This window comes from Notolepis coatsorum (genome assembly GCF_963971535.1).
Source record: "Notolepis coatsorum genome assembly, chromosome: 19".
Classification (NCBI taxonomy): Eukaryota; Metazoa; Chordata; class Actinopteri; order Aulopiformes; family Paralepididae; genus Notolepis; species Notolepis coatsorum.
In genome coordinates this window covers 82,707,431-82,724,469 of record NC_140183.1, presented here as the reverse complement: position 1 = coordinate 82,724,469, position 17,039 = coordinate 82,707,431, and the positions used below count along the sequence as shown (strand labels likewise).

The 17,039-nt window shown below is 47.4% G+C and overlaps 1 protein-coding gene across 1 annotated transcript in view; it reads left to right on the top strand.

Moving 5' to 3' along the window:
• Positions 1-4,952: 4,952 nt before the first annotated feature.
• Positions 4,953-17,039, top strand: part of LOC311245869 (cytidine monophosphate-N-acetylneuraminic acid hydroxylase-like) — a gene marked incomplete at its 5' end in the record, with an annotated part of 85,825 nt that continues 73,738 nt past the window's right edge. The window contains 3 exons of the mRNA XM_084335893.1: positions 4,953-5,158; positions 5,268-5,359; positions 6,794-6,903. Of these exons, the coding sequence (XP_084192019.1) occupies positions 4,953-5,158; positions 5,268-5,359; positions 6,794-6,903 (408 nt within the window). The remainder of the gene's footprint in view (positions 5,159-5,267; positions 5,360-6,793; positions 6,904-17,039) is intronic.

Genomic DNA, 17,039 nt, shown 5'->3' with positions numbered 1-17,039 from the left:
TTTCATGGCATGCATTGTTTTATACATGTATAACCCTTATCTTTGATTTGATATGTATGTTTTCACAAGTGGAGAGGTCTTTCAAGCTTTTTTGGGCTGGTCAATAATGTAACCCCTTGCTGAGGACAAGATAATTAACATGGGAGCTTCTAACCACAGATTATACATTTAAACAAATATCCCCCAAAAAACAAATATATGTGCTAAAACATAACATCAGTATACACAATACCTTTAGATGTAACTTTGTGAGTATATCACTCATTATGAATTTCTTTATTTTTTATATAAATTAGACTTTTCTATGTAGGACATGTTTTGTCCCAACTCTCAAGAATCAGTGATATATGAAAAAAATTTGCAATTCTTTGAAATATTTTGTAATGAGCCTACAATAATTTATATACAGTATAGTGCTATTTTAACTAATTTTTATTTATATAAAATTAATTATAAAGTATTTATGGTATTATGTATTCGCAGATACAAAATAAATGATGTGAGGCCTTCAGGGAGCCCCAGGGGTCAGTATTGGGTCCCCTCCTATTCACCATCTATTTCCTTCCCCTGGGCACAATCCTCCATCACCATGGGGTTCATTTCCACTGCTATGCAGACGACACACAGGTCTACATCTCCTCCAAACCCACCACCTGCCTCCCCCCCCCCCTCCCTCACCAGCTGCCTTGAGGACATCAGGAGCTGGATGAGCAGAAACTTCTTGAAGTTAAATGGCAGCAAATCTGATGCCCTGCTCATCGGCTCCAAATCCACCCTCACCAAATTACAAAACACCCCAGTTCTGAACATCACCATTGACGGCTTCCCTGTACCATTCTCCCCCCAAGTTAAAAGCCTCATTGTCATTCTGGACGGCTCCCTCTCCTTTGCACCACACATAAAAAGCATCACCCGGTCTGCTTTCTTTCACCTCCGTAATATCTCCAGACTCCGCCCATCCCTGTCCCAATCAAACACTGAAACCCTGGTCCAATCATTCGTCACATCCCGGATCGATTATTGCAACTCCCCATAGCCTGACTAACTGTAACCTGACTAATGTCTGAATAACGTTGCTGACCAAACGCTGACTACACGTTGACAACAGACTAAATGCTATCAACTACTGGCAGTTGCTAACTGCAACCTGACTATCAACAAACTGTTATCCACGTCGACTTGGCTGAACATTACCAAATGCCATATCGACCTCTATACTGACATTATCCACTAGCGCTTGAATGCAAGCTAACTACCAGCTACAAGCTAACTGCTTGCTTAATTAACGTAAGGTTATGTATATAACCAAGTTCTATGAATTATGGTGACGCTCAGCATCAGTTGCATATATCTCGCATATATCTCGCTTCAGTGGATATACACTGAATACATTTCAAACTGTACCTTTACATACCAACATCCGTCTGACCACACCCCCATCTGCTGCCTACATACGCAGGGGTGGGGCCACACACTCATCTCCTTCCCAACAAATTTCACCACAATGAAAGATCAAGGGTCGCAGTGGCGCCTCGATGCTGAGCGTCACCATAATTCATAGAACTTGGTTATATACATAACCTTCTATTTCATTATGGCTCCGCTCAGCATCAGTTGCATAACAGGAGCTGAGCGGGAGCCAGAAGCTCAACAAATGTACCCCACTGAGGCCCCCCACAACCATCAGAACCGGGGAGGACCGAGCCCCCCCGACCCTCCCTAATGGAGGGATACCCTCCCTATTGGAGGACGGGAGGGAGACGGATCCGACCGTGCGAAGAGGAACTCGAGCAACTCAACGCACAGAGTGAGCAGACCGTGGCTTGACCCCACGACTACGCACACGCACAACCCGCATGCCACCAGGGAACGAACGGAAGGAACAAACCTCGTTACTGCCCCCAAAATCACGGGGTCAAGAGCAAACTCAACCCCGTGGCAAGGCCGTAGCAGCGGAGCGCGAAGGAAGACCCAGACCCACTCAAGGGACTGGATCCCCCAGAAAAAGGGGGCCCGAAGAGGTCAATGATGCCAGGCATCAAGACCCCACCAGGTGGTCACTAAGTGACACCGCCCCCCACATCGCCAGCGTATTCGGACAGGGCCCCTCCAAGAGCGGGCCCTTTCCCCCCACTAGTACGCCGCCTGGCACACTGACCCTGCAACACAGGCAGTCAGCATGGCTGAAACTTGAAGCACTCAAGGCTAACCATAACGGAAGCAGGCAGCGCACAGGGGAAACCAGGCAGCAGGCTTTAGACCCGAGCCTGGAGCACTGCGGGCGAGAAGGGGTCAACTGAAAACAGCACCCCGGCGGAAGGGGCGTATGCTGGCATTGTTGTGCACCATGACAAAGCCTCCACCAAAAAACCACGACCCAGAGGGGCCGAGGCAGAGAAGGCTGACACGATTGGCAGACGTCATGAACGTGCAGGGGCACACTCAACCGGGTAACCCGGGAGTTGACTCTGCTCCAACACACCAGGGAATCAACCACCCTCTTGGTACCACATGCGGTGGTTGTTCCTATAACCCCTCAAGAAAAAACTCCAAAACACACCTGCGGGTATACACTGGCTATACCGCAGTACAAGTGTTTCAGTTTTCAAAAAAGGGTTATTCCAGGCCTACGGGTCGACGAAACATTACTTCGGACCGGGCCCGGCGGCTCAGGAAGCACACAGGGTTACCAGAGGAGGTCTAAAAGACCACCCCAACAGCCCCCTCTTCGCCACGCGTGAGAGAGGAGCGAAAAGAATGGAGAACCAGCCCTAAGCTTACTGCACTTGGTATTCCCAGGCGGTCTCCCAACCAAGTACTAACCAGGACCGAACCTGCTTAGCTTCCGAGATCGGACGAAATCAGGCGCGTTCAGGTTGGTATGGCCGTAAGCCATTACGATAGTGCAGAGTACAACATGTACCCAACAAAGGGTCTCCATAACACCTAACCCTGTGATACCCGGGCCGACCCGGTATTTTCCCCCCGAAAAAAGCACAAGTCCCTCAGGGTACCAGAACAGCAGATCTGCGTCCCCGGCGGACAACGGGTTAACTGACCTGGACCCAGTCCCGTGCCCTAACCACGCCGACATGCCCACTCCAGGAGAGGGGGTGGGTATGCGTGTTGATCTAAAACATGAAAAGAGGGCGCCACCCAGACGGTCCCATTTGTACCGCACTCAGTGGCCCACCCCAAGGGCGTGAGACCCCTCTACTTATGCATACACGTATGAATGTGTATGTGTAACCCAGGGTTCAGATTCATAATTATCAAAGGAACATAAATAGTTCCTGTTTATCTGTGAGCTACCACTTCCTGTTTTACCATGAGGTCCCAGTTCCTGTATATAGAATGTAAACCAGCGTATGATGTCATGATAGAATCATAGCAACGTTCAACAGTGTAGCATTAAGCTAACAGCCGCTCTCGACTGATAGCAACAAGCTAACGTTTTCCTAGCCTAGTGACACAACGGGCTAGCGCCGCAGCTAACAGCTGACTGGCTAACAGGTAGGCCACAACTAGCACGCAAGCTAAGCAGCTATCACCTGAACTGTACACAACGACATAACAAGCCACACTTCAGACAGGCCGCCGTCTGAAACCCTCCTCATCTTTAAGAGAGAAGAAAAAAAGAAATGTCAAACACAGTTTTCAACAGTGATTTTACCAGACATACGGCGGAGCCGGCACAAATCCCATCTGGGCTGCAGCCGACTTGAACATGGATCTTCCGATAACGAAAATCCATGCCCACATTTCCTCGTTTAGGGTGTACTTCCACTCAAGTGAAAGATGGGGCCTGCACGGGACAGAGAAGCATCCGCTTGTTCAGAGAATCCCGGGTTTAACCAGGCCTCTGTCGCGGCCCACTAGTTGACCATCATGGGCTTCAGACCAAGATCCTCCGTCCGCCGCATAAGAAGCCGAGCAGAGGACCCCAATCTGGGGCCGGCGTTTGTAAAATTGTCAGCTAACCCCCACAGCATCAACAGACAACCAGAGCTCGCAAGCAAAACAGTACTTACCCCACCCTGGAAGCCACCGCTTCCTCACAACAGTCGGTGCTTCCCACAGTCCAGCTGCATGGCTGGAGGGCCAAACCCATCCAGCCGCAGCAAAGGAGGACTGCAGTTGGGGAGCATGTCAGCGGCGCAAGCCCCTAATACGAAAAGCCGGTGGAGGTCACACAGAATGATCATCATCTTCCAGACACTCCAGTGACGAAGACAATATCGCCGTATTTTCTCAAATAGTGAGAGAGAAAATAAAGATATAATGTCAACGTATCTCCTTGTTCTTCTGTTTTCCTTTCTTCAGACTAAATATTTTCTCCACGTCAAGTGGGTATATAACAGGCACTTCCTTGTGGATGAAATTTGAGAAGGAGATGAGTGTGTGGCCCCACCCCTGCTTATGTAGGCAGCAGATGGTGTGGTCAGACGGATGTTGGTATGTAAAGGTACATTTTGAAATGTATTCAGTGTATATCCACTGAAGCGAGATATATGCGAGATATATGCAACTGATGCTGAGCGGAGCCATAATGAAATAGAACCACCTGGTGATTATTGCAACCAAGTAATAACGGGATGTTTGGACATTGGAGTCCTAATAAATGAACATTCTTACAAAGTCCGAATTGTTTCTATGGTTTAATTATAAGTAATTCGCCCACACCCTTCCAATGGGGACATTTACATGTAGTTGACTCATTGACTGAGACCGCTAGATAATTGGACAGTGACCTTGGGTGTCGTGAAAGGCGCCACCAAATTAAATGTATTATTATTATTATTATTATAGTTGCATAGCTACTTTGAAATATTAACTCCACTTGTGAGCATGAATTATTATTCGTAGTCTTATTATTACATTAGTAATACATTTCCTTTCCTAACAAGTTCTCTCAAATATTTTTATGACAGCTGATTTGTTTCACTGGTGAGATGACAGCCCAGACATCAAAGGTAGTCCTGTCTCTGGACTCTGAGGCAGTGCGCTCACTAAAATATGGCATCACCCTCAAGAGGAACCCAGAGAGCGGTAAAGATTACATCCTATACAAGGACGAGAACGGTCTCAAGGCTTGCAAGAACGAGTGCAAACACCAAAGAGGAATGTTCATCAAAGATATTGAAGACCTGGATGGAAGGTAAAAACGTTATTAAGAATACAACAATGATAATAATAAAAAGCTAAATAAATATTGCTGTACCAAAGGGTAGCTCTAATACACACTGCTGACTGCTTGTATTTCACAGAACAGTCAAATGTACCAAGCACAACTGGAAATTAAATGTTTCAACAATGCAGTACATCAACCCACCCGACAGTTTCAAGCAGGACGAGCTTGGTATGTCCAGTGTCCTCTTTTCGTTATATGTTATAATTGCTATGAATCCAGTAATTCGTTTTACTGATTGATTGATTGATTGAACATTTTATGAACAGATTGCAGAATGGGTACAATACAGTACAGCTCAATACACACAATTGTTAAGGGGATGCAGACCAGAGAAAGACTTTCGTCTTGTTTACATCAGGATCCCCCAGTTTCAATTCATCATAACATAACATACATGACATAGCCTACAGATAGACAGTACTGTTACATCTAGACATTTAGGACATACCAGATCTACAAATATACAGTACTGTTTATGAGTACAAAAATAGTCTAAAAAGAGAGTATATACATTACATATACATACTGCCGCAGGTTTGGCAGAAGATCATGGTCAAAGAGACAATGGAGGCAAACTGGCAGCATGACATTTACACGAGAATGTAGCGGGCCCTATACATTACTATACTGTAATGTATACTGTTACTGGGTACTAGGTGATGATTATCAAATTGTGGGGTGCAAGCAAATGAGAGAGAGAGCCCACATGCATGCATGCAAGATACATTTACCGCTACTTTTCATAATGCTATACAGTGACATGCCATAATATAAAATTAAACAGTAAATTATGACGTTATATTGTATTACCTCACCCAGAATAACCCAACCCCCTCCAATGTACAGTTAACTACCCCACCTACCCAACCCCCACCTACACCCACCTACCCAACCTCCTCCAATGTACAGTTTCTTCGCCAAATGTATACTCTCTTTTTTAGACTCTTTTCGTATCACAAACAGTACTGTATTTGTAAATCTGGTATGTCATAAATGTCTAGATGTAGCAGTACTGTCTATCTGTATGTCATGTATGTCATATATGTTAAGATTAATTGAAAATGGGGGACCCTGATGTAAACAAGACGAAAGTTTTGCTCTGGTCTGCATCCCCTTAACAATTGTGTGTATTGAGCTGTACTGTATATTGTACCCATTCTGCAATCTGTTAATAACATTTTCAATCAATCAATCAAAGGAAGCCAATGGAAATATAATGTAAATTAGCGCATCAGGTGGAAGCTATAGCCACTGTGCCAAACTCACCACGACACAGTTCAATTGGACCATAGAGATTTACATGACTTGGTTTATGTCAGAAGGTTTCTTCTACAAAGTGAAAGACTTCAATTAGTGAACATCTTTCTGTGTTGGTGAAGCGTCTCTATCGTGCATCATTTATCCACATTGGCACAGTGTGCCCATTTGCTTTGTCAATCCAGGGTGCATTTGCTTTTTCAATCTGATGACACATAGCTGAGGCCACCTATGACCTTAATATAAAATATTATAGAAATAATAATAGGGAGGTATTTTATCCTTTTCAAAATGATATTGACCTGTAAAGTCTAAATGGGCCTTGGTTTGGTCTTGCACACACAGACATCGAAACACTGGATGGAGGTGACCTCCAAATAAGTGAGCTGAGCCCTCCGGACCCCTGGGAAACAGACCCTCGAGAGCCTCTTGACCTACGGGAAGGAGAAGTGATGGTAAGTAACTGCTGAGATGAACGAAAGTGTGTGCATCCGTACGAATGTCATATCACTCCGCCTTTTGTATGAGTAGGACGAGTGGGAAGGTGTCCCCAAAAACATTAAATCCATTAAATCAATTTGACAAAGGGGGTGTGGCTCCGGAGGCTCAGGAGGTAGAGTGGTCATCTGGTAGTCTGAAGGTTCCAGTGGGTGGGTGAGTTAATGGGTGAATGTGAGCATGGGAGGGGGGGGGGGGGGGGTACAGGTATGGGCATGGGCATGGTAATAGTAGAAAGCATAATACAGGCAACACAATTATAGTACAGTAGAAAAGAAAATAGGCAGTGTAAACAATATAATTAAATATGAATGTACACATATGAGCAAGTAGGCAGTTTAATCAAGGTGCAGATGAGGATCTTCCATTAGTGAACATGACATTTATTACCTATGTTTATTATATGGCGGGCGATATGGATTTTTTTTTTATCACAATAAAAATCACTCGATACCGATAATTATCTCGATATACATGAAATAATTATTTCTGTCAAGTTTATAGGCTATTTTTGCTGCTGAATGAAAGCTGAAGAAACCAGAAGGTTAGTTGTGGTTCAGAATATTCTTTATTGTCAGAACATGATAAACTAGGCCTATACTTGCCAAACCACAAATCTGAGGTAGAACATAAGCTAACTGTATAACAATAAAACTTTTATAACTGGCATTAACAATGAAAATAAATTATTCTGGTATTAATAATGAACAATTAATTAAATAAATTAAATCTCAAGTCTGATTAGCACCAGTGATGCCACAGATTACTTGTAAAAGTAATCCGATTACTGATTACTGATTACTCCTTTAAAAAGTAATCCAAGTTACTTTACTGATTACTTGATTATCAGAGTAACTTAGTTACTTTGAAAGTAACTAGGTTACGAAGTCGTCGTCGTTCCCCCAACAGTTTTTTTTAAAACGCTTTATTGAAAGTGCATAAATTGTTTTTAACTTGTTTCTCTGCACATAACGTAAATTGTTAAACTAGTGCTTCAGCTTCTGTACCATCAAGTATGGTAAAGCAACAGTCTATGATGCTCACAGCATTAGAGCAGCCAGCCAGTGGTTTTACAAAACCAGTGTATCCATTCACATCTAACAAATGCAGGCTGAACTATTCAATTATATCAACTGTAACTATTAAATTGTTTTTATAAATGTCTCTCTATAAACATACAATCAGTCTCTCTTTAACATGTAAATTAACTGTAAATCTGGCAAATAAGAGCTTTTGCTCTGCCACCATCAAATATACATTAATCAATACTAGGGAAAGAAACAATCTCTCTCTTTTGCTGTTTGGCTGGCCTCCGAGTCCTCCTGTACCTAGTCGAAGCGTCGTAGTGTTGTGATTCCAGATGCTTTCAATGCAATTGGATGTGCTGTTTTTAGCGGTAGACAGTATTTACGTTTAGGCCGCTTTCACATATAGTTTTGGTGGACTCGGTGCGGTTCTGGGGGTGAAGTTGAAACATCTGAACAATGTCACGCGGTCGAAAAGGGCGCTTGTCTATTGGACAGTGGAAATGTGTGTGTGGCTGCTGCGATCCCGTGTGTGCGCGCGCGCGTGTGTGTGTGTCTGTGTGTGTACTGCGGAGCCCTTCAGATCAGCGGAGCCGAGTTTTGACATGGCATTGATCCATTGTTCTATTGAAGCATATTACCACCATCCTCTCGCTAAACAACTTGTAGACCACGGTGTTTTTATGAGTGCCCACAAGTAGCTGTTTTAATAATATAATAAGCCGCGCGCCTCGGTAATAATAATAAGCCGCGTTTTTTCTTCCTGTAAGCGTTTTGGGGTGGAATTCTCAGACGAATGCAACGGAGCCCTGCTGTCACACGATTGGCGCATATGTCACATGACGTGCTGTGAAGACCCGCCCTACTCTGCCTCTGATTCGCAGACTGTGGATGGGGAATGTGATTGGGCCAAAGCAGAGTCACTCACAGACAGAGAGTCCAGTCACGCCGCGGGCCACATTCTTGTGTAACCCTTTCACTGCCACACCACGTCACTCCCAAATAAGAAAAACAGCTCAAAAATGTATTTTTGACTGTCGAAAACGAAATAAAATACTGCATTCCGCCTGCATTATGAATTTATGATGAGATAGTAACGAAATAGTAATGCACAGCCACTTGGACAAGTAACTGCAATCAGATTACTGGCTTTTAAAGATTAACGCGTTAGATTACTATTTTCGGGGAAAAGTAATCAGATTACAATAACGCGTTACTTAGTAACGCGTTACCGGCATCACTGATTAGCACACATAGCCTACTGTGTACAGACGGTTTCAAACTGTATTTTAAATGATAAAGCAAACAAAATAAATGGACAAGAGAAAAATAAATCTCAATTTGGTCAGTGTAACTGAGGGGTACAATTCCCTGACTGTATTGATAAGTATGGTATCATTAAACCACTACCGCTTTATGTACTTTAACTACTGGCCATACAGTACACAATATATGAATATGATGAACACTTCCCACAATGAAATCGGTTCCAGTCAAAGGTATTAATCAAGTATTTAATGGAGCAAAAGGTACATATGATACTTATATTACATTTGATTGCACTTGTAAGGCAAATGAGTATTCGTAGGCAAATCAACACTGAATGTCCATTCTCTGGTTACGCAGGAGGCAAGTATACAACCTGGCTCTTAGGGAATTATATCTATGGTACACTTAATGATATAGCGGGATATACTGGAAGGGGTCCTCCCGGTTGTAAGCCGGCAGGGGGGGTAGGAGAGCTGTCGGTAGTAGAACGTCTGGTCAACGATATCTAGGGAGACTTCGAGTACAGAAGACAGTGCGATAGACTCTTGATCCGCAGACGAATACAGCTTGGTTCTCTTGTAGGCTGTAGCTCCACAGTGAAGAAAGCTAGGCTAAAGGGATATTCTGTGTATATGTACAAGGAATATACAAGGGATATCAAACGATATACAAATACTATTCAATATATATCAACAAATAAATATATATACTCGGTTTAATCTGATCCTTCGTAACAGCCGCCCCCTAATTAGTCCCACCTAATTAGCTAAGCAGAGACAGATTAACCGCACTGTCCACTACTCAATGTCTGCTGTGAGGGTCAGTCAATTCACAAAGTCATGGGGTCATGGTCGTCATCGATGGTATCGGGGAGCCTTGGCAGTTCTATTAGCCTCGCCACGGGTCGGGTGTAGGTCCGCCCTTGGACGAGCACTTCAGCTGCTCGGACCTTTCCGTCGGCACCGGTGATCACTTTGCTTACGCGGCCAGCCGGCCACATAGCTCGGGGTAGTGACTGGTCGATAATCATGACGACTGTTCCTTCTGTCAAATTGTCTCTCTCTTTTACCCATTTCTGGCGGGTCTGTAGAGACGGTAGGTAGTGGAGTAGGAAGCTGTTCCAAAACTTGTCAGCCAATACTTGACTGTACCTCCACATTCTTCGGCCGTTCGCTTCTTCAGGCCTGTACATTGTCTGGGGTAGCGCGGGGTCCAGCCGCCCCATCAAGAGTGTGTTGGGGGTGACTGGGTCGACATCTGCTACATCACTTGAGACGTAACCGAGGGGCTTTGAGTTCAATACTCCCTCGATCTCCGTGAGGACTGTCATTAAGACTTCTTCCGCCACGGTCTGGGCCCCAAGCACGGCGTACAGGGCTGTCTTTATGGTGCGTTCGGGGGATTAAACTGGAAGTCAATCTGGGATGGAGCGAGGTGGGTCTTAAGTTCTGGGCCCATAGCTTGGAAGCTCTCTCTCAGCTCTCTTTCTCCGCCTTTGAAGTTTGTCCCGTGATCAGACAATAATGTAGACGGTTTTCCTTTCCGTGATGTGAATCTTCGGAAGGCCATAAGGAATGAGTCTGTGCTCATGGTTGGAAGGAGTTCGATATGTATCGCTCGGGTGGTCATGCATTTGAATACAATACCCCACCGCTTCTCGGTTCCTCTTCCTTTCTTTATATACAGCGGGCCGAAACAGTCCATACCGGTGGAGTGAAAGGGCTTGTCGCCGAGTCGGAGGCGACAGGGAGGTAGGTCTGCCATCCGGGGTATACTGGGCTGTGCTCGCCACTTACGACAGTCTAGACAGGTTCGCTGGAAGCGCCGCACTGCTTCTCTCCCTTGCAGTATCCAATAACGACGTCTGATCTCCGCGAAGACTCTCTCTGCCCCTGCGTGGTGCACATCCTCGTCGTATTTCTTTATGATCAGCTCTGTGACCTTGTGTCGGCTGTTTAAGACTATCGGGTACTTGACGTCATCCGGTAAGTCTGGAGCTCTCCGCAGACGACCACCCACTCTGATGAGACTATGGGCGTCGCTCTCGGGTGCTAGGTGGAGCAGTCTGCTGTCTGATGGGATGGGCTTTGCTCCCTGTAGACAGTCTAGCTCGTCGGGGAACGAGTCTCTCTGGGCTCGTTGTAGTAGAAAAAGTTCTGCTTCTTCGTAGTCAGCTGCTGAAATGTCAGTAGTGGGCTGAACCTCTGGGTGGTGCCACAGAAATGTCTTTAGCTGCGCACTCTCTAGGGTGAGGCAATCGTCTATGTCGGGGTCTGTGGAGATGAGTGTGTTCAATCCACAGAACATAGATTTCTTGTTTTCGGCCTCCTCTTTACTCGCCTCCCGTGGGGTGGGTGTAGGCCACTCTTCTTCCGGGAGCTTGAGAAACTCTGGTCCGTCACTGTAGAGGTTGTGACGGGTGAGGTCATCCAGGGACATTCCCCGGGTGATGACGTCAGCTGGGTTGTGTTTTGTGTCCACATACCTCCAGCTCGCTACTTCTGTTAACTCTTGAATCTCTGTGACTCTGACTCCCACGAAGACCTTGTATCTGCACGAATCAGACCGGATCCATGTGAGTACTGTCGTGGAGTCTGACCACAAGATTGTTCTTTGCACCGGAATGGTGAGTTCACGTTGGATTAACATGGCGAGCTGCGCTCCTGCTAGGGCTGCGCAGAGCTCTAGACGCGGGATAGATTGTTGCTTTCGTGGGGCTATTCTTGAGCGAGCCAGGATGAAAGCAGTATGTATTTCTCCTCCCTCCTCTTGGGCACGCAAGTAGGCCACCGAACCGTAGGCTACTTCGGAGGCGTCGCTGAAGACGTGCAGATCCATCTTGCATGTCTCTGGCCTCACTGTGGGTGGGAAGTAGCTGCGGCGTATGTTAACACCTGGGAGTGAGCGGAGTTCCGTCTCCCACTCTCTCCATGTGGATGCAAGGTGTTCGGGTATGGGGTCGTCCCAGCCCTGGTCCTTGTCCCATACTGCTCTTACAATCATCTTTGCCCTGGTGGTGTAAGGTAGAATACATCCCAACGGGTCATATTGTCTGGCGAGTGTTCTGTATACACTCCGTCTGGTGGTCGGTAGTGCCGTCGACCTTCCCTGCTCCTTGGTCAGGGGTTTGTGTCTATAATGGAGCGAGTCTGTTTTGAAGCGCCAGACTAGTCCTAGTGTCATTTCTTGGGCTTCTCCTGGGATGGTCGCCATCCAGGTCTCGCTGCTCGCTGCCTTGTCCTCGGGGGAGAGGCTGCGCAATACTTGCGGGTCGCTGCTGGCCCACTGCCTGAGATCAAAGCCGCCTTTGATCAGGGAGGCGCGGAGCTTGAGTAGAAGAGCCTCGGCTTCTTCTGGCGTCGAGACGCTTTGCAAACAGTTGTCCACGTAGAAACTATTTCCTACACTTTGTCGGACCTCTTCATCTGCTGCTGGGTCCTCTGCGACGTGTTTCTGCAGTGCAAACGTAGCACAGCATGGGCTGCATGTGGTTCCGAAAGGGAGGACTTCCCATTGATAGATGGCTGGTTGCTCATCCCCGATCCTCTCTCTCCATAGGAACCGCAGCAGGGGCTTGTCCTCCTCCACTAGTCTCACCTGCAGGAACATCCCTTTGATGTCGCCGCTGATGGCCACCTGGTCCTGGCGGAAACGTAGTAACACGCCTAGTAGAGAGGGGCCGAGTGTTGGGCCGGGCAAGAGCTCTTTATTCAGATTTTGTGATCCGATCTGGTAGCTGCAGTTGAACACAATACGATCTTTGCCGTTGTGGTGGACTTTGTGGTGCGGCACGTACCATGATTCGGTCGTCTGATCGGCCTCTTTAATGTCAATTTTCTTTATGTGTCCCGCTGTGATTAGCTTGTTAATCTCAGCGCGGTACACAGTCTCTTGAGCGGGGTCTCTGGCTAGGCGCCGCTCTGTGTTCAATAGATACCGCTCCGTCGCTTCTTTTGTGGCGTGAAAGGTAGGCATACCCTCTCGCCTCAGGAGTGGAGTTGCGTATCTCATCACTCCGTTGACGTTGACTCTCTTTGTCCCTTGCTCGAGGAGGGCTATAGCGTAAATGTCTTCCTTGGAACGAATGTCTTTCTTTTCGTTCTTAAAGGGCATTGTCTCTAGTGTCCATAGCCTCTCGACATGCTGCAGGAGAGTGGTGTCTTCTTCTGTCACTCTGGAGTGGAGGCAGTTAGTGGCTGCTGTTCGGTTAAGAGACTTAGCGAGGGGGCCTTGTAATGTCCATCCTAGGCGGGTCTCGACTGCTGCAGGACAGCCTCTGGGTCCTGTGTGGACTCGGTCTATCGGGACTATGAGGTCTGCATGGTCGGAGCCTATCAGCAGGGTCGGGTTGGCCCCGTCTATGAGCGGGATAGGTAGTTGGCGCAGGTGCACATATTTATCCATCAGCTTGGCGATGGGGTAGGTGTACTGCGACAGGCCTATTTCTTGGCTGGTGAAAGCATCAGTAATCCTATACCGTCTCTCTGGCTGCCCGCTTGCTGCGATAGTGAAGGAGACATTCTCGCCCTTTATCGTCTTTAGATCTCTTCTTATTGTCCGAATCGTCATCTGGTTTTCGCTCCCCCACAGCCCCAGCTGGGCCGCAGCGGACGCGAGGAGAAGGGTCTTCTCTGACCCGTCGTCAAGGACGGCGTAAGTGTCCATGACCATATCTTGGTAACTCAGTGTTACGCGGACCACCTTTAAGAGCACCTGGGCGCCCCCGCTGCTGGCGGGGTCAATGTACATAACACTTGCCTTTGTGCTGCTGGAAGGTGCAGGCTTTCTTCTGTTACTGTCGTGTAGGACATCTAGGTGGGCTCCGTCACACCGACTACACCTCTTCTTTAAGCGGCAATCGGCTGCCATGTGACTGCGCGCACATCGGTAACAGCGTCGGTTGGACTTTATCCATTGACTCACTTCTTCAGCGGTCATCTTCTTGAACATGTCACATTGTGACAACCAGTGTTCCTTTTCGCAGTACGGGCACACCATCTTCCACTTCTCTTTCATCGAGGGGGTACTGTGGTTCTTGCTGCTCGGTACTGATTCTGGTTGGTGCATGACAGTCACCAATCTTCGGCCATCGTTTGCTCTCCTAGGTCCCTCTCTGGAGCTTGGTGTGCTCCGCACGAACGTATCCAATCGTAGGCTGCTGACTTCTCTCGCCAGGAAGTCGGCTAGGTCTAGGAGGGATGGCTCGGGACCGTTAGGATCACGGTGGTCTCTTTGCCGCCTGAAGCGCTCTTGTCGGGCGGGCGGCAGCTTCTCTAAAATCCTCTCGACATTAGAGTTTGCGTATAGTTCGTGCATACCCTTTTCTCGTTGCGCCCCCAGCATCCCTACCAGGGATTGTACTTTGATAGACAGGTCGTCTAGTGAGCGATTGTCTGTTGCTGGGGGTAGGCGGTCAATATGCCTTATCTCTTGTATTACGTAATCCCATATGCGTCCATATCTTTGGTCGAGCGCTGCTAGAGCCGCTGTGTATGGGGTAGTAGAGGTGGCATAGGCCAGCGCTATGTTGTGCGCTCGGGGCACCTTGAGGTGCTTCAATAGGATAGCATACTTGTGGCGTTCATCAGCTACGTCAACCATCATTGTCTCTAAGCACATCCGTAACTCCGTGTACTATGCTCGGTTCTCATGGGTGAAGTCTGGAAACGTCGGTGTGCCAATGTATGACGGCGTAGATGGCTGGCACATCGGTGAGCGTTGGAAGAGAGGCCTCCTAGGCGAGTCTCCTCTTACGCCTCTCGGTGGGCTGGTACCGGCAGGGTACCATGGCCCGCGTATCCAGGTGCTATTCCTCGGGACTGGTCGTGCGTCATGCTCACCCGTGAATAGAGTCGGGGGTCTGTAGCGCAGAGCCGCGGGGGTAGAGCCTGGGCTGTACTGGACCTCCTGGTCCTGTGGAGTACTGTGCTGCTGTCGGGCTTGACTCTCCTCCTCTCCCTCTTCTTCTTCTGTCAGGTCATCTAGATCCTGTAGTCGTCTATTTAGCCTCTCCGCGGTGTACACCGTTCCTTCCTTGTAGCTGGGTCTCACTGGGACCGGTCGGGGAAGGGGTTCGGAGGGGGGTATAGGCTCTCTCTGGTGGTCGAGTTCAGGGTCGCTTGATCGGTTAGGGGAGGGTGCCCTTGACCCGTGTCTTGACGAGGCCCTGGAACCCCGTGCGGAGGGAGGGGGTGTTGCCTTGGCGATCAGCTGCTCCATTAGCTGCGCTTGTATTCTGTCGCGCTCTGCTTCTCTTTGGGCACCGGCAGCGGCACGCTGGGTGTCGGCCCGGTCTCTTGCCATATTCTCTTCCGTCTGAAGGCGTCTAATCTCTAGACGTATACGATCTTCGTCGCTCCGTTGCTGCGCTTGAATGCGTTCTCTTTCCATGGAAGAATGTTCGCGCTCACTAAGCGTCTGTGCTTGGAGTCGATCGCGCTCTGTTGAGGCTGCTAGGCTGGCGAGGAACGCCTGTGCCAGCATCTTGTCCGCCTCGCTGGGGGAAGACGCTGGTTGAGGTGATCCGCTCCTGGCAGTACTCGTTGGAGATGCGTTCTCCTGCGGGGAGTCCTGGAGCTCTATCTCCGCGCCGCTCTCCTCTTCTTGTACCGTGCAGAGTTCCATCTCTGGAGGGTTGTCTTCCTCCCGGAGCTCTCCGGGGACTACTTCTTCGGTCTTGGCGGGGGGTAAAGTCGTGTCAGTTCCCTCCTGGTCCCCACCATGAGCTTGGTCAGTTACATTAGAACCCACTAGGGCCTCTGTGGTCGGGGTATCCTGGTTGATAGGGTCGGACATAATTTTACTTTCTACTTTTACCGCGTTTACCGTCTGTAGAAGGCTAGGTAGTATACTGGCAGCGTAATCCTCTAAGTACTGAGGTGGCTGCCGTCTACGCTGCGGGCGATCTACTTTAGGAGGACCGTTTTGTGGAGTGTTCATCATAGGCCATTTCAATATTAATACCACTATATTAATATTACACTAGTTACGCTCCGGCTCGAAGGACCAATTGTAACTGAGGGGTACAATTCCCTGACTGTATTGATAAGTATGGTATCATTAAACCACTACCGCTTTATGTACTTTAACTACTGGCCATACAGTACACAATATATGAATATGATGAACACTTCCCACAATGAAATCGGTTCCAGTCAAAGGTATTAATCAAGTATTTAATGGAGCAAAAGGTACATATGATACTTATATTACATTTGATTGCACTTGTAAGGCAAATGAGTATTCGTAGGCAAATCAACACTGAATGTCCATTCTCTGGTTACGCAGGAGGCAAGTATACAACCTGGCTCTTAGGGAATTATATCTATGGTACACTTAATGATATAGCGGGATATACTGGAAGGGGTCCTCCCGGTTGTAAGCCGGCAGGGGGGGTAGGAGAGCTGTCGGTAGTAGAACGTCTGGTCAACGATATCTAGGGAGACTTCGAGTACAGAAGACAGTGCGATAGACTCTTGATCCGCAGACGAATACAGCTTGGTTCTCTTGTAGGCTGTAGCTCCACAGTGAAGAAAGCTAGGCTAAAGGGATATTCCGTGTATATGTACAAGGAATATACAAGGGATATCAAACGATATACAAATACTATTCAATATATATCAACAAATAAATATATATACTCGGTTTAATCTGATCCTTCGTAACAGTCAGTATTGTCATTTGGACAAGCAAAGCCAAAATCAAATCAAATCAAATGTATTTGTAAGGCCCGACAACACACGTTAATGTCCCCATGGGCCGGACACGTCTTCTTTAAACAAGTCAAGAAGAAACATAAC